At 39.8% G+C, this 18,591-nt stretch overlaps 1 protein-coding gene across 30 annotated transcripts in view; it reads left to right on the forward strand.

Moving 5' to 3' along the window:
- Window positions 1-18,591, forward strand: part of RBFOX1 (RNA binding fox-1 homolog 1) — a 1,132,467-nt gene that overhangs the window by 459,126 nt on the left and 654,750 nt on the right. For 4 of the 30 annotated variants that reach the window (XM_069030279.1, XM_069030282.1, XM_069030280.1 and 1 more), the window contains one exon: window positions 6,253-6,410. The exons of the other annotated variants lie outside the window; for them this stretch is intronic. In XM_069030279.1, the coding sequence (XP_068886380.1) occupies window positions 6,408-6,410 (3 nt within the window). In that variant the 5' untranslated portion in view covers window positions 6,253-6,407. The remainder of the gene's footprint in view (window positions 1-6,252; window positions 6,411-18,591) is intronic. 30 annotated transcript variants of the gene reach the window in all.

Raw genomic sequence — 18,591 nt, forward strand, 5'->3', positions numbered from 1 at the left:
ACCCATCCTGCCTTCTAAAATTTCCTGTTGTTCCATAACAAAAGGATATTTCCAAGGAGTACAGTTGCACAAACATGAATTGAAGCTACTGGTGTTTGGAGTGAGTAACGCTGGCTCTGTGTTTTTAGCTCTGTTTGAACATTGCAAAAGTAGTCATGGTTGTGCAGTATGGTGTCCTGATCCTCTGATGCTGCTGTGGACAGACCTATTCTTTCTCCTTTGACAAAATTGCCTTTTCTAGGTATTAATTTTCTAAGTGTCCCTGTTAAGTAATTTCATACACTTATATAGAGCTTTCCATAAAGCTGTTTTTCTCTTTATATTCCAGCATTATATCTGTTCTGTGTTGGCTTCTGCAGTGGGTTTGTGTTTCCTGTGTCGCCCAGGTGACCTGCTCAGATCAACTATTTACTGACACAGTGTGGGTTCTCTGCAGAGGTGTAATTCATACCTCATTTGAACTGCCATGCCAAACCTTCACCTTGCTTCACTGTGCAATGGAATACCTATTAGGAGGTGCAACCTTAGGAATTTCTTTCAATCCTCTCTTTCAAAGATTTATCAAGTTTTAACATGCTGCCCAGTTCTCTCTGCCAAAATGTCTTCCAGCTGTAAAAAATCTGCTATTAGTTGGCTACAGACTTTTTGGAAGATGCTTACATTTTAGCGTTTGTGATGTTATCAGCAGCAAAATGATTTAGAACTTGCTGCACGGTTCAGCTATTAATATTGATTTGATCAGTTTTGTCAGTGCCTAAATTTGCCACATTGATAAAAATCCCTTGCATTCATGTCTATCAACTGTGGGCAGCTTTCTGTCACAGTCTGTGGTACAGGGCTCTGAGCAAAATATTCCATCAAGTTCATAGAATAGCAGCTATGGACAAACTCATCAAAAATTGTAATACTGCAGGAGATAAAGGAGAAAAAACTTAAGCCTGGTTCTCAAATGACACCCATCCGTGGCAGAAATGAAGGCAGGCACCTGCTTTGTTAGCTTTAAATCTTAATTAGAGTGACTTGTTTTGTCTGTCCTTTGTCCTTCACTGCAAATACAATTTTACTCATGAAGTCTCTTTGAGAGAAGAAGTTCTCAAAGCTGATAAAAATTTTACGCTAGATACCAAAGATTAGTTCTTTGTAACTTCCCTAGCATGAACTGGTCAAATTTGGAGCATTTCTGTATAGGCTGGGTTATATTTCCATAGGGGGAAGCACAAGCTGTGGGAGTATTTCTGTTTTTTAGTAGCCAGGCTGGGGGTTAATGTTTGGCTGTCACCGCAGCAGACTCAGGGACCCAAATTTGCACCATTCCCTTAATTCGGTGGAGAGCTCCTGTATTTCCTTTCAGTTTTCAGGCTCTGCTTCTCAGTCCTCTTGGGATATCACAGGTCAAGTCAGGATGGCACTGACTACTACAAGGATCCTCACTGGAGTAAAGCAATCAATTCAGATGAACAGAAACCCAAACCAAAAAACACAAACCTGCATCAGCTCTGAAACACTGATGCTGCTCACAGGGATTTCTAATTTGGTCCACTGGCAAGCTGTATTATTATGCTGCATATTTCTAAGATAAAGGTAAGCCAAATTGGGCTTTCCATTTCTCACAGCAAAAAAAGACACTTGATACTTCAAAAATATCACATCGTTTATTATGGTGAAATCAAGCATGAAACAAACACAGTGGTGAACGGGTGAAATAACTGTCTTGAGAATTAATTGAAAGTCAGGTAGGACGGGGATCAGAATATTCAAATTGCTTCCAAATGCCTTCTGTTTATAGTTGGATTTGCTACATAATTTAAATAATCTGCAAATTCTTGATCTGTTTTTGATGCCAAAGCTATCACAGGTCTCTCCTGACCCTCCTCCTGATATGAGTCTGTGATTTTGCCATAGAAACATTGATGGAAATCAGTATAAATGTGTTACTCTATATGTGTGTATTTGTGCTAAATACCTGATTTAAATTTTATAATCTTGTTTTTCCTTCTGGTTCTGCACATTTTGCAGACAAATTTATTTTCTTTTTCAAGGTGCATAGACATAGATCCCCTCCCTCCACCCCCAAACTGAACTAAACCCATCAGTTGTTCCAGTACCAGTCCGTGTAAATAATTTGGGCCTGGATTATGTGCATGTGAAGGTAGTATAATTATGATGGTGAGAATTTTTCTGCCTCCCTTTTAATACTTAAAAAGGTTCTTTCAGTTGATTTTTACAACCTAGATGATCCATTCTTCATCTTCTTTTATTATCACTTTACATTGTTTGCAGATTTTTGTCTCTGGTGCTGTTACTGATAAGGAATTTCTTTAGACTGGGTCATGTTTGCATCAGCAAAATCTGTGAAATTCATTATATACACAGCTAAAAAGAAAATGGAAAATACGTACTTATGTTGGTTGCAGGAACTATAAATTTATTTGAGCTGTAACATTATTTCAAAGTGATTTCTTGTCTAAGATAAATTATTTAAAAAAACATGTTCTTTTCTTAAAATAGTTGAAAATGTATTTTCAGTGATATATTAATATGACAGCAAAAAGTAGAATAAATACAATCTGAACCTGATGAAGAGGAAGGAAGGAACAGGGTAATTTAGAACTGAAATTATTCTGGATCTGATCTTTAAATATTTCCAGGGAAGGAGCTTGCTATGGGACTTGAAACTGTAATGTTTCAGGCAGCTGTAGAATCGATTCCTCTTAAGTGACAATGCCATTGTATTTCAGTTCCTCACTTTTGAATGAAGTGTGTAATTTTGTTTCCTAGATTTTTTTCCTCAGTGATGGTGAAAGATCTAGAATAGTGGTGTGCACTCTTGGACAGTTCATAGGTGAGCAAAGCAATTCAGAATGCTTTATTTAAAATAGTGTTTTACAATGCCTTGCATTCAGTGTGTCGCAAGGCCTGGAGCACGCGTGTCGTTGCTGTTTCTGAACTGAATTCAGCTTTTCTACTTACTCTGGGACAGAGGTGGATTTTGTTCACAGCTGTTCCTGTCTCCTCTCACATCTTGTTCCTCCTGTTGATGGAAAGGCTTCCTTAGCTCATGATTTTCATTCATCCTCTGGATCCTGAACACATGACTGGAGTGTCTTTCTAAGGAGCAGAGTAGTGAAAGCAAAGTTCTTTCACCAGCAGTTGTTTTGGAATTTTGTTAATGCCATCAAACTTCTCAGGCACAAATTATTCACTTCTGTGCTGAATAATGTGCTCAGCTGAACTAAATGAGTTCCTTGTACAGCTCCCATTAACAGTGAAATTATGCTCAGATGAGCTCAATTCAGAGCAATCTGAGCTACAGACTGTGGTCTCACATTAAAAGAAGGTGTTAAGATCTCTTGGTGGACTGAGGGGAGAGGATTTGTTTGAGAATCAAATAATTTTAACAGGATGGTATCTTGCTAATTGGTTTTTTGGTGTTCTGGGTATGTTTTTGCCTGATTGATTGTAGCATCAGCCAGTTAAAGTTTCCACCTCAGCCTTTCCTAGGGCTTTACCTGTGGAAGATCAGGGCTGGATATGTGGAGAGCACTTGGCAAGAGGGCAGGATGGGTCATTTTGGAAAGAGTGGAAGCTTGTGTTTATTTGTTGTTGCTGGTCCACAGGCACCTCACCTGTGCACAGCATGTGGGGTTTTGCTTGGGTCTCTCAGTCTTGGGGCCTTTCTTGCAGGGAGAAAATGAGTACCTGGATCAGACCAACACTGCATCCCTCACCCTGAGAAATGGGTGAGGGAAAGCACATCCTGTGTGCACCTTCCCAAAGATGCAGCCTGCAGTACCTCCCTCCAGCCCCAGGGCTGTGTGTACATGTGGGGAAGTGCCAGGAGAGCAGAGGGGAGGGAGGCACAAGATGGAAGTGCCCCTGGTGACAGCAGTGAGGATTTATGTGCCATCAGGGTGATTTGCCTGACAGCACGTGGCTCCCTCCCAAGCTCAGTGCCCCGAGGTACTGCATGGATCTGTCACCTTCCCTGGGAATGAGGCAATAATTTACCCTGTGAATAGTGCTGGGAAAGGCAATGGGAGAAGGAAGGTGCCATTCAGCACAAAAGCTGACAAAATCTGATTGTTAAGTACCAGTCAGTACATTAAACTTCATATCTCTCTAAAGAGCGAGGAGGGAGAGAAATGCCTTGTATTACACAGAGACATGTTACAGGAGACAAATGCCAAGTGAATACTTTATAAAACTGGTGTGGTTTAATGCATTTTGTAGTCAATAGCCTGTCTTTTGTCTGCCCTTCGTTGTGACAGCTGCAGTGTGCCACAGACCTTAAATCAACAAAAAGCAGTGGAATATCCTGCTCTGGCTGCTTGGCAAAGAGCTGCTGTTCAAGTCTGCCTTCTTTAGAGAGCTTGGCTCCCCCAGCACACCTTCTGGCTTGACTGTTTTGAGATTTGCACTTTCGTTTGCAAATCTGCTGTCAATTCAGGAAAATGACACCGTGATTAGGAAATGAATGTAATTCTGATACAGACATTTTGTAGGCAAAAAAGATTGGCAGAAGTAGTAGTGGAAGGAAGGAAGAATTGGAATCCTGATTATCAAGTAGAGAGATAATAATCAGATATGGTGAGCTGTGATTTGTATACTAAAGGCAACACTTGGAAGCAGAGGGAATGGGGCGTAGTAGAGCTTGCCAAAATTCCTTGTGCCCTTAGGTGGAAGGTTGTGTTTAAAAGGTGTGAAACAGTTTCAAAAACAGTCACTGACTGGGTCGAGAGCTTGTTCTACTGATGGTGTAAGCAAGCAGGGACTTACAAATGGATTATGGATGGTTCTTGGGGAGAATATTTTCATTTAGGAGTTTATTTAGAAGCTCTTTCTCCTGGCACTCAGTGCTGGAGACTAAGGACTGAGCAAAAAAGGCTTGGTCAGAACCACTTGTGAACAAGCAAAACCTTCAGAACTGAACTGAACTCTTTTTGGCATTCAAGCCAATCTAAGAATCGTTAAAATACAAGCTGAAACCAAGGTTCTCAAATAAGTTCCACTCTGGAATTGGAGGGATTTTTAAAGCATGGCAATTTGCAGTGAGCTGGGACAACTATTAATGACTCCATCAGAATGTGTCTTGTTTCCTATGAAAAAGGAATAATTTGATCTGCCAGCTTACACCATGTAGTTTTCATTAGGTTAAAAACATACCTGGTCAAACGTGGGGGTAGGATTAGGAGTTGAATACAGTATGTAGATTATCACCCTTTTTTAGTTTACCTAGAAATGTAAAGGTTGAAATGAAGATTTACCTTGTCCTTGTCCACCAGGTTGAAATAATTAACCCGAATGCCTTAAACATAAGGATTTTCTCATTTTTCTTCTTAATTTTTTGTAAAGACTCCATTAGTACTTAAATTTCTCCAATCTCTTGTGGAATCTGTTAATAGCTTTATACAGTGTCAAGGAAAATCATTGATGCAGTGTTTAGAAATGGAGTTAAGTCAAATGTTCCAGTAGTTGCTCTTTGTTAAAATAATTGACATCTTGATTTGTTGTAGAAGAAATCTTGATTTATTTGCCTTTCCTATAAAACTTTTCACCTTTTTTGTTCCTTTGGAACTCCCTTAAATGATTGGAGTCAGACAGGCAAAAATTTCCCATTGTCAAATCTTCTTGTTTATATATTTTTATATTTTGGAAACCAGAAGGTAAATAATTTCCTTGACTGCCTTTCCACAAACTAGACCAGTGTGTGCTTTCTTCCTGCCACAGCCTGCCCCCACTCTGAATTGCACTGTTCATATTTCAGTCTCTAATGGTAAACTCATTTTTTGTGTGCTTTCACATTGTGTCATTCAGGAAATTTTCATGCAGGTGAGATGAGAAAAAAGAAAACAACTTTCAATTATCTTGTGTTACTTTAAGTTACCATTATGGATCTAATTGTGGTCTATTTGCTGCTTCATGTTCTGGTGAATTGGCATTGGGGTTACAAACCACATTAGCTTTTTTCAGCTCAAGCAACATCAGAAAACGTAAACCTGAAGCCTCCAATGACGTTTTTAATCTCAGAAAAATAGCAGTGATTTTGTTCAATTGTTTTTCAATCAATAGCAAGCAAATCAACTCTCCATGCTGGCTAAAAATGCTTAGCACAATTGTAATACATGTCTATTTCTGAAAAAGTGAAATTACTTTCAGAAACATTATTTAAACAATCAGAGATGCATTAATATTTTTGAAATTACTCAAATCGTGTTGTAGATATTTATTACACACATTTTCCATACGTTCTAGGTTCCCCTTTTTGCTGTGCACCTGTTTTTATGAACATTTTTGCCTTAGGATTATACCCTGGAAGCCACAGGAAGATGTGTGAGTGAGGTGGGAGAAGAGTTACATCCAGTCTGTAGTGTTGACTTCTGTCACGAGTACAGTCAACAGACGTAATAATGGTAAAAAAAGCTCAGCTGATCTCAGTTATCTTCCCTTCTCCTTCTCCTTCTCCTTCTCCTTCTCCTTCTCCTTCTCCTTCTCCTTCTCCTTCTCCTTCTCCTCCGGCTGAGCCCCTGGTTTTGTGTTCTATGCACTCTGTAGAGTGTTGCATCTGACTTGCATGTTTTTTTTTTTTTTTTTAGCTGGTTAAGTTTTAAGTCTCTGCGAGAAAATGCAGTTGTGTTGAGCAACTGAGAGGAGCTGAGTGTAAAGCTACAGAGAGGTCTTAATGTATGTAATTTGTCACTATTATTTCACTGTTATTTCTGTCTATGAATAGAAAACAGACTTTGTTTTGAAATTGAGTTTTTACCTGTCTTCTTCCTCATTACCCAGCAAAACGTGTTGGTGGTTGTGGGGATGGGGAAAAGGAGGAGAGGCCCTTCTGTGTGCAGGGATTTCTTGTGGCTGTGAGGGATGCAAAATGCAATGGCAGCTCCAACAGCAGAGAGGAGAGGACAGAAATGCTGAATATTCCAGCTGTGCTGCAATGACACGTCCCTGTTTCATATCAAGTACCTCAGCAATCTTGATTTTATTATTTATAATACAGCTATTTGTATTGCAGACAGGGTTGGAATTAAGCACAGCTTAATTCTCAGTTTGGGCACTAGGGCTCTGAACATGTTTATTTCCCTGGGATATATTTTCATACTTGCCTGGTATATCTTTATATGTTATTGTTTATGGTGTTATTTCTGGACTGCAAACCTGCATTGTGCTTTTTAAAATTCATTTTCACAAGTTCAGAAATAAAACTCAGTGAGAAAAAGCTGTGAAATGAGGCAGGCCAGGCTTTACAAATTGCAGAGTAATCCCAGACTGCTGTTTTACTACTATTTCCAAGTTATCTCTGCCTGGAGTAAGAGCAAAACTCTTTAATACAGGGCTGCTCTGAAGTTTTATTAAACCAGTTGCTTAGTGTGAAATTAATTTGTTCAGGAAGGAATATAAATCAGCTGAGGTGAAAGAAAATTGATTTTTACATCACCTTTCACTTGTTGCACTCTTAGTAGTATAAGCTTCATTAGACTCTTGGAGTGTTTATAGGTGTTATAAAACGTTTAACACTTGATGTATTGAGGTACTTGAAACGGTTTCAGGCATTAGAGGATTATATTGAGATTCCATTGCTATCAGTCTGGTGTTTGGCACATTGGGAAGGAAATGTGTGCTCTATTCTTAGCCATAAATGGAAACTTTTTGTCTGACACTACAGGACGGATACAGGCAGTGAGAAACTCCCAAGACTGGGAAACAATGCTGAAGCATCAAAGGTCAATTTGGTATGAATAGCAGGTTCACAAAGATAATGGAAGTCACAAAAAGCATTTGGAATTGTGCAGGAATTCATAAATGCTCCAGTCTGGTGGGCATTTTGCTTCTGTGTTCCAGCTGTCAGTCCAACTTCCCCGAAATGTGATACTTGAGGTGTTTCTCCCTTGCAGTGCATGTGTAATTATGCTTCTGTTATAGTACACGTGCTAACAGGGCAGAGTATTTTGCTGTGAGATAAAAGAATGAGGTAGAGAAGACAAAAAAATACTGAGAAATCCAATCCTGAGACATGACACAGTTTACTTTTGAGTTACAGGTGTTAAAAATTTATCAGTGCTATTTATTACTGTGTGTTCAGAACTTTCTAGAAATGCAACAGGTTTTACATATCATGACAGTAATTTTCTTTCTGACTATAAAGTAGTTGTGTGCTTTCCTAAAGCCAGCTAATTTATGGAATAAATGGGATAACATCTGTGTTAGGTTTCTGGGCTTTGAGCTTTTGCCTCATGTACAGCAGTTGGTATCTTAGTGCATTGCTGATCTGTTCTGCTAAGGGAAGTTAAGTTTGGAAAATATATCCAGAATGCTTCTATATACTGAAAATCCTCACTTCTTGTGCTCTTGAAGGTGTATTTGAGCCAGCTGATTCTGTGTAAATTGCTGCTCCTGTGGTGGAGCAGTTCAGAAATGAGTTTTCAGTCATTGCACACCTGGACCAGCAGCTAATGCTGCTTGTGCTCACTGGTCTCCTGCCAGTGGAGGAGAGACAGATGCCACTCTAATTAATAGTCAAAATTAATACCCTTCATGAATGAAAATGATTGAGGGAAGGCAGTATAAACAAGTTAATTTTCTCCCCGTTTTCAGAAATTAATTTTTTTTCTCCTTGTGTCCCCACCCCTTGAGTGTTGTCTTTGTGAGTCTGGAGAGCGGACAGGCAGAACTCCTAGAGGACATCAGTATCCAATGCTGTAGGCAGCAGAAACGAAGTTTATTTCAGCAATACAAGCTGTGTGTTGATTCTTCATCCTTCCAACCAAAGATGTGTATTTACTTCACGAAGTAAAATTTTTTAACTCTTCACTGTTAGCAAATTAGAAAAGCTGAAATCAGGTTTTTTTTCATATTGCTGGATTTAATTTCAAAATTGTGTAATCTTAATATAGAATTTACAGTCACTTGGACAGAGGCTCTCTCTGAATTCTTATTTGAAGAATGAGGGCACATGTCAGTTGTTGTTTTTGTATGATTTTATGTGCCTTTAGTCACCTCTGGGGTTTGTTAGTGGGGTGCTACTATTTTTCTTATGCTTGAGTAACAGCCCATCATCTCTGGTTTGCTTCAGCATGCCAAGGAAAACACGCAAAGATGAAGCAGGTTACTTCACACCATTAAAAGGGTATTTTGATTCCATGGGAGTACAAGCAGTGACTTCCTTTTGCAATAAAAATGCTGGCTAGATTAGAAAGGATTTCCTACAAAGAAAGAGCTAATTACAATGATGGCACATTAAAAGAATATGTAACTTGAGTAAAGATGCAACAATAAATCAAATATAGCAATTACATAAATTGGAGCATCTTTGAAAAGTAGGACAAGTTATCTGAGTGTGTTATTTATTTAATACCAACTTAATATCAAGAGAGCAAACAGTAAGACAGGTAAAGTACATCGAAATATTAATTATATGGATCCATGCTATAACTTATAAAAAATGCTTACTTACTGCGCCTCTTCAAGGGAATTGCTGATAAGTTAAAGCATAACATCTTGAATTATTCACAAGTATCTGAATTATGATGGGTAGATCTAACTGATACCCAGAAGAGCTTTGATATTTAAACAGGACAAAGACATTTTACCAGTTCTTTGTGAGTTGTGGCTATGAGACTTGAATCATTCCTTCCTGCAGATTTTTCAAGCTACAAACTGTGAAGGTGTATTTTTGAACAAAGAAAATAATTTTGTTTTTGTTTAGGAGGCTAGATCTTATTAATGATTTAAAATGCTTAATATTTTTAATTCCAAAAGCATTTCCAAAATGTTTTACAAGGTAAGATTAAAAAAAACCAATAAACATTGCCACGATTCCTTTAGACAAACTATTATCTGACAGGAGTGAGTATGTGGTGCTTTCAAAGTGATTGCCTTCAGTGACAAGATACTGAGCCATTTTTAATTTGAATAATTTGGAATAAAATTCCATTGGAACAAGCCGTTATCTCCTAGTCCTTCTCACAATTTCTCTTAACCCCTAGAAAGATTAAGACACCTTACACTGCAGCCAGGCAGGATTTGGTTTTTGCCCTGAAGCATGGCAGCTTTATGAATCCAATCGAACTCTTGATTGCAAATAGAGATAATAACTTAGATACTATGGCTGGCAAACAGCTTTGGGCACTTGGTGGCTGCTCTGGAGGCTGTGGCAGCACAGCCCATGCAACTCCTGCCAGCTCTGGCTGCTCTCCATTCCTCATTCCCCAGGACAGGATCAACACCTACACAGGGGCGCTTCCCAGCCCCGAGGGAACTTGCTGCTCCTGGATTGAGAAGCCAAAGAGCAGCAGAGCAGCTTTCATGAGGATAAATTAGTTTGGAGAAGATTCTGTCTTCTCTGGGTTGCCACTGCTGGGGAGTGCGTTGAAGCGGCGCCGGTTTCGGCAGGAAGGATTGTTCACACACCCTCTTTGGGAAGCAGTGGGGAGGGCAGTTTGAGGAAGATCCAATTTTAGTATTGTTTCAACCACTTCACCCTCAGTTTGAGCTCAGGTTACTGCCCTTTCAGGTTAATGCACTTTCATATCTGCACTCTCTGAAGAGAGATGCTGATTTGTTGCTTAGCATAGGAGATGATCTTTTTCTAAGGCTCAATTAAGAAATCTGTGAAGAAAGATATTTTTATGGGAATAGAGGACCTATTGCTTCATTTCTGTATTAGGTCTGATACGTGAATGCTGATTGTGAGTGGAATCCCTGAGAAAGGTAGCTTTGGTCAAGAAGAGAGTAAGAATGAGCAGTAGTTTGTGCCACAATAATCGTATTTGTATGATCTGGAGCTTCAGCTGCTTATTCCCGCTGTAGATTGAAAATAGTTATATTTTCATGGTATAAGCCAAACTCCACAGTGCCTCAATCTTCTGTATCTTGTGTCCCACAAAACCTCTGATCCTGAGGGATGTGGATCAGCATTCCCAGCTGCATCCCTGCATGGGCAGGCTCAGCAGCACATGAGGTGCTTGTTGAGGGACAGGAGCTCAGTGTTTATCCCTTGTTTTATGATGCAGCAAATACAATTTGGCTTCTCGTAGTGCTGGCTGCCTTGGTGCTTATGAAATGTAAATGAAATGAAGAGATGGGATTGAATGTGTAAGTCTGGGATTGTTTTGGAAAGCAGTTCTGCAGGAAAACTTGCATGGAGAATGATCAAGTGTTAATAGAGGGAGTTCTGTGAGGATGCAGTATAAGGAATCATTGCACAAAGTGAGGCCTGTCATGTTCAAAGGTAATGTGGGGAGTAGGAAAAGTAATGGAATAATTTAAATATGAAAGGCAATGAAATGTAATGAATCAAAGTATGGCTAACAAGGTGATTTAGTGAGATGGAGTTAAGCTGGATGCAATGTGATTTTAAAAGAAAAAGGTAGGTTTAATAATAGAAGTGTAGACATTTGAAGCAAAATACAAAACAAGCAAAAGAGTCTAAGGGGAGCTAATGTGTGGTAACAGTATTTTCAGTGTAAAAACTATTAGGCATTTAATTATAATTTTGTTCATTTAAAACCAACTCCTACATATATAACATTTACATAACAAACAAAAAAAGCCCAGGAACAACTTGCCAGGTTGTTGTAACATAAAATAAACATTAAATGGGGAAAAAAAAAGGGCCATGACTTTATAGTGCCACTGTAAAATAAACAATTAATATATTACTGTACAAAGCACAGTACTAAGCAGTGTTGGATAAAATAAAAAATAAAACATGAGTAAGACTGAGGGGTAGAATTAAGTTTAAACAACACCTAGAAATTTGTTCATTGGTGACCTAATGTGGGACTAGTGAGATCACTGGTTAGATACCGTGTTTGAGTAACATATATTGAGGTTTTAAATATTTCTGGTGATTTTGGCTTCACAGCTGACATAAATACAAGCCATAAATTTTTAGAAATTTGGGCAATTCTTAAATGTTTTAAAGTAGCAGATTTCTGGCTCAAAGGATTTGGCCCTGCAAAAAAAGAAACTGCATAGCCTATTTGATGTATTCCTGTGTCTGATGAGCAAGACAAGGACTGGGGACACAGTGTTCTGGTATTGAAATAAAATATTTATTTTGTTGCTTCTTCACCGATATCTAAATGTAGACTAAAATTATATTTTCTAATTCCATTGTTTCCCTCACTAAATGGGAAGTATTGTTATTTCTAAGAGGAAAATTCCTTATTCCTTTTTAGATTAAAAAAAAAAATTTCAAAGTGAGCTCTGCACTGAGAATTTGTATGCTGAGCTTGTCAGACTGTGAATCTTTATTATTACTGAGCTTTATCCTTGAGTACATAGCTTGCAATCCAGTTTGAATATTAAGTGTCAGGCTCAAATGCTCTGGTGAGAGATTTGCAGGAGCCAGCAGGCTCCTGTCCCAGCCTTGGCAGCCTCTGACCGCTCACAGTGATGAGTGGTTTTATTTCACAGGTGTCACTTTGCTGGGGTGAAGCTCCTGAAGCTGTGAGTGATGAAGGTGGTACCATTACCTGCAGCCTGTGATTTTCCTGGGATGCTGGGGAAGGTTATGGAGGAAGAAAAAAATGTGTGGAACTGGTCATTCAGGAACATGCGATGTTTACAAATCTGGTTCTTTTTCTGCTTTAGATGCAGCACACCTCGAAAGAACTCGTTAAAAAAAACCAAACAACACCTTTTTTGTTTATTTACAAATAACCAATCTGGGCCTAAGAGTTTTCCACTGATGTATTCTGTGTGCCTGGCCTATGGGTTGCATCATGTGTACTTTTCAAGCCTTTTTTCTCCCAGTGAAAATCATGTTACTTTTGGGGAAAATCTGCTGCTTGACACAGCTGAGCTTCTTTCTTTCCTTCTGATCAGAGGAGAGCGCTTGAACTCCAGTGTAGGATCTGCATGGACTTCTCTGTACTTGTGACTTTACATTTTGCAATCATTGTCAAATTACACCCAGCTGGAAGCAACGACAATAAACAATTCTTTCTAAAACAGCCCCAGCCCAAGGCTGTCTTGTGCTGTATAAAACAAGCACTAACTTTTCTTTTGAAATCAGTTGTAGTTGTTCTAACGTAGCAGGAATAAATCTCCAAACATGGTAGGCTTAGATTATTTTATTTTTGCTTCTTTTTCAGACTGAAATAATTTTTCTTCATAAACAGTAAGAATCCTTTTGATAAAACTACGATAGCCCCCATGCAAAGGCAGCAATAACTTCTGCCTTCTCTGCAGCAATGGGCCTGTGATGGGTGCCATGGGCTGGAGATGGCCTCCAGCATGGTTGATGTGACATCTGGGGGAAGGCTGGACCTTTTTGAGACCTGATGACCTTACAAAAGTCCATTTTCCTGAATATTGGTGTTTGCCAGCTGATCCATCCTACCGCTTCTCTGTCTCCAGCATGTGAAATGATGCTTTTATTTTCTGTGGTGATAAAAATGTCTTTGGATCAGAAAATTTGGTGTGTTTGGATGAGAAAATTTGCTCAACTGATGTGTTGAGTGCGATGAACTTGTCTTGGGTGAGGGGCCACTGATCTACCCAAACAGGTTTTGTTACAATCCACGTTAAATGCAGGGTGTCGCGTGCATCATCTACCCAAATTAGATTTTTTTTCTTTGCTTTGTCTACAAGAGACATTCTCCAGTCAGTGGGATGTGATGGACCCTCTAACTATTATTTTTCTGTTAGGGCTCATAGATGTAGCTCAGAGTTGTGCTGTTTCTCTAAGAATAATTATGTCATAAGTCACAAAGCTGTTGGATAAACTGGTGGGTTTTGGTTTGTTTTTATTTTTTCTTATTCTAGTCCTTGATTTCAAATGTTATTTATTAACATATACAGTTCTTAAGCAATGTCAAAATTTCTGTTAATAAATAATATAAAATAGATCAGTTTACCATTCTTCTCTCTACGTGGGATATTTCTTTCCAAACTGCCTTACAGAGGTGTGATTAATTTCTTGACCTTTGATAGATGAGAGAACCACTAGTTTAAAAATGCAGAATGTAAACCCTCTGTTCTGGAAGTATAATGTTCCTGCCTTTTAGTGTTTGTCAGGAGCAAGGTATTCATGGTTAAAAGTTCACCACTGGAATAGGTGGATGGACTTTTCTAGTGGTAGATGAGAACAGTTAAGCCTTTTTGGAATTATTTTGTTATTTCTGCACCTCCTTTGAGTGCGTTGTTCCCTTGAATTTGTGATAAATGATCTCAGTGTGGTGGGCACAGCCACACATTACCATGGTTAACATGGGAGCAATCTTGCTGGTATTGGTGGAATTGTTCCAGCTGCACATGAGGCAGAACAGTCTATACTGCAGAAAAGTGGGGAGAAACTACCAAACAAAAAATCTGAAGAAGAGTTCTGGAACTCTTAAGAGTCACAATGACAATAGGAATAGAGAAACTCCATGCCCTGGGCTTTGCCCCTTCCCTGCATTGACAGAGGAGCTGATTCTCCCAGAGCTGAGGCTCTGCTTGTGAGCTCTCTCTGTAGCCACAATTCTGCAAGGTCCTTTTGTAAGAGACCACCATTTCTTTCAACTTCATAATATGTTTATTGCCATACTTAATCCAACAGTTTTTATGCTGAATAAATATGTAAACATCCACATGGCCTCAGTCACAGGAGTAACCATTTTTAACTCAGTGGCTTACCTTATTTTTTAAAAAAGCAGGTATTTATTTAAACCTTCTGGCAGTTTCAGTCACAGGTAGGGGGATATACCTCATAAATGATGGTTTTATCTCAGGTAAGATATGGAAATAGAAGCAAAGATAGCTTGAGGTTATCACAGTCTAGTTCTGCACTGCAGCACGCGGAGTGCTGCTGCCCCTTAGGGCTCAGAGGGGGCACGAAGAACTTCTTACACAGCTTGTAAACTATTTTAAAAATAAAATTTTAACAGGCGTGTGCCATTTTTCCTCTGTAACACCATGCAGTTTGGAAGGCAGTGGCGGTCACAGTCTCCACTGCACAGACCTTTCAGTTGATGTGTTGAAGTTCTTATCTGTTTTGTCATCACATTGCACAGAATATGCACTGAGGGGCAGAGCCCTACGAACGAGTTGCACCATAGAGTGATGTGCCAAAGGTTCAGGACAGAGCTGAGATCGAGTCTGTTCTCGCCTTCCCCCTGTCTCCCCTCCTATACAGACACAAACAATACAGAATAGAGCATCAACCAGCAAACACAGTGCAGAGCACTAACATTTGCATTTAATATTTCAAATAAGTTCTTATGCCAAGAGAAGCTATTCAATTTTAAGTGCTATTTGGACAAATCCCTGCTCACATTCACCAAATCTCAGTGTTTATCCTGCTATCACAAAAAACCCCCTTCCATTATTCCCTTGTACAAAAACATGCTCTCTGTATCCCTTGGATTCCAAATGTGCTGTGTCCCATTTTAATTTTGAGACAAAAATTTACTTAATTTTGAAAGACCAGAGATTGAGACTTCATGGAAAATTATTTTCAGAGGACTTTACAATATTCTTCATTTTATAGTGAATATTTGCTTCCAGCAATAACTGCAACTGTCTTCTTAATCATCTTCATGATATTTTCCTTTGCAGCAGTCCCATATACCCCACTTTTCCCTTCCACACAAAGCATCATTCCTGATGTCGTATCAGCTGTTTTTTCTCCTCCTTGAGTTTCTTCTGTGCCCACTTCACAGGGTACTGTCTGTGCTTGGTGCTTTGTTCTTCCCAAGATTCCCCGCTCCAGGGCACCTTGATTCCATCCTGCTCTTGTCACACAGAGCACTCCCTGGGGACATGGGGCCACATTTCCATCGCAACAGCAGCACTCCTCAGAGGAAAAAGGAATCCAGGAGGGTCTGAACATGCATCCAGCACATGTCTGGTGGCTGTGGCTGCACTGAGTGCCGGGTTTAAGCCCCGTGACTCTGGGTGCAGATGTCCCAGGGCCTGGGTGCAGCTGGCAGCTCCCGAGGGAGCAGAGCCAGGAGCTTCGGGCTCTCCCCAGGGAGCACAGCCCAGCTGGATCCAGAGAGCAGAGCCAGCTCCTGAGATGGGTCTGGCCACTGACAGCCCCAGGATCCATCTGGGGACTCCAGGAGCAGCAGTGCATTGGGATGGAGGGGATGGAGGCAAGGGGACCATTGGGGTTTAAAATCCCCACAGGAACTGAAAGGTTGGAGAAGAAGGGGCAGTGTAGGTCTAAGAGGGTCAGCCAGGGCTGGAGATGGAAGCCCCATGGCACAGTTTAGCCCAGGACCCAGAACCTGAGAAACAATAATTTTTTCTATTGTGATAAGAAATGCTGTTCTGTAAAATATTAATTATAATGATTGAATTTTAAAAAGTGCCATACTAAGGTGATGCTTAAGATTTCGGATTATGTTTAATGGTAATAAAGTGCAGCTAGAAATGCTCAGTAAATGGTTTCAATCCCCCTCTTCTAAGGCTAATCAATGCAGTGAGCTGCTCTGTGTTGAGTATCCTGGCATAAATATCAAATGTGGTTTATCACATTCCAGTTGCATTTTATTTTTTCTCCTTTTTCCTTTTTTTAACCTGATGTTCTGAGGATTTCCTTTTAGTGCCTACGAACATCTCCTTTTGACAGACAGTGCAAATTAAAAGATATGGCTGGGCAAAGGAAACTGAAACCCAAATATGCCCCCTGGGTTTTCATTTACAGTTAGAAGCTACAGACACAATTACTGCTGACAGAAATGCAGAAGCCAGTGGCAGAGTGCATGTGGCAGTAGAGTCATGCCAGGCAGTAATTGGGAAGATTATTTTTAATCAGAGCATATCCTACAGCCCAAACATTAGAAATCTCTTGTAAGGCTGACAGGAAATTAAACTGAGACCAAACAAAAAAAGCCTCAAAATAGAAGTAATATGGTTAGAAGTCTAATGATGGCAAAACTCGCTGCTTGCTGTATTTGGCCGTTATCTAAAGGGAATGGATTTTAACTTGCAGCAGCAGATATCATTGTTTAATTGCATTTTTAGAACAGAATTAAAAAATATCAGATTAGATCAATTTAGACGTAGGCTTTTGATAAAGGTTTGAAGCAGTGGATGTTAAGTCAGACTTAGTAACTGCATATGTGTATTAGTAGTGGTTTTTATTATTGCTTTAGGTTCTCTTTTTTTTTTTTTTTTTTCTTTAATATAATGCTTAATGAAGCCACTGCTATGGGAAAATAATAACATATCTGGGATACTCTTGGAATGCTTGGGGTAGAGTGATATTTTATGAAGCCTCAATGGCCTGGGGCTCTCTCTCTCAGTGACCCTGCAGAACAGCCTCGGCTTTTTCGGGCTGCCTGAGCTGCTGCCCCGAGGGAGAAGCCCTTGGGGTATCTTGGTACTTACCTGTGCACCTGACACTTTGACCTGGAAACACTTTTTCATTCTTAAGTGAGTCTTAATAGATCATCATCTCTGCCAGACTTCTCCCTACACGCTTAGCAGGGCTTCCTCCAGTTGCCTCTTGAGTTTTCCATGCCTCTGGACAGAACAGGAGCACTGCAGAAGAGTTCTGCTGTTCTTTGTGTGCCTGGCACGTACAAATGTTGTAATACCAGATGCAAGCAAAACTTTGCTGATTGAGAATTTATTTCTGAGTCATAGGAGTGCAAAACAAGAGCCCACTTTGTGTTTTGCTACAATTTATGGCAGCTGTGGAAAAGAAAATTTAGCATTGAAAATGTGCATCTCGTGTTGCTCCGTAGGATTGCTTGTAGTTGTGTGGACAGTTCTTAATGGCATTTCATGTCAGTGTAAAGAATCAGGTGTAATGTCCAAGTCCAGGATCAACCAGGTTGAGACCTGTAAATAGGATTTTATCAGAATTTAGGGGGTTTTCCCATGAAACTACTGGCATTTTCCAGCTGTATTTCCTTCTACTGAAAATTGCCTCATGTAATCATATGAATGCACTTGAAATCTTGCTCATTGTTTAGGTATTGCCTGAGTAACTGGGTAACAAATTAAGTGTGCTTGGTAAGATAGGCAAATTCGGCCCAGTGGTCTGTACAAGCCCTGGAGATTGTGACCTGCTGTGGGGTAGGTGATGGAATGCCATCAGTGTTGTGGGATTTGCCCTGCACGAGGAGCTGCCCTGAGCTGGCTGTACTGCCCCAGCAGGACTGGGCATTCCCTCAGGTGAGGAGAAATCTGTACAAAGTGGAAGTTTCTGTGTCCAACACTTTCTTCTTTTGTCCAACAATATGTAAATAGAAAGAAACTGGTGTGTTCAGCTCAGAAATTGGTTGTTGGGAGGGTTTGGGCAGTCAGTTGCAGTTGATGCTGAGAGCACCAGTGTGAAGTTGGCTGTTAACTCTGAGAGATGCTCTCCTAGATGGTCCTAGCTCCAAGAAGACAGAAATTCAAGTGTGTTTGCTGTTCCTGCTTGTCACCTTTTCAAATTCTGAAGTTCTTTTCTCAGAGTGTGTGGTCATTGCAATGCTGCCTGGCATGTTTGTAGAGCTTGTGCCTTTCTGGTACTGCTGGTTCTTGTTCCCATTTTTCCTCAGTTGCAGTAGAAAGAACCAAATCCTCTGATTTTTTAGTTTACTGATTTATTTAATATTCTTGTTTAAAATGAAACCACATATAAGGAGGAGGATATTGTGT

The sequence above is a fragment of the Aphelocoma coerulescens genome, chromosome 14 (genome assembly GCF_041296385.1).
Source record: "Aphelocoma coerulescens isolate FSJ_1873_10779 chromosome 14, UR_Acoe_1.0, whole genome shotgun sequence".
NCBI lineage: Eukaryota > Metazoa > Chordata > Aves > Passeriformes > Corvidae > Aphelocoma > Aphelocoma coerulescens.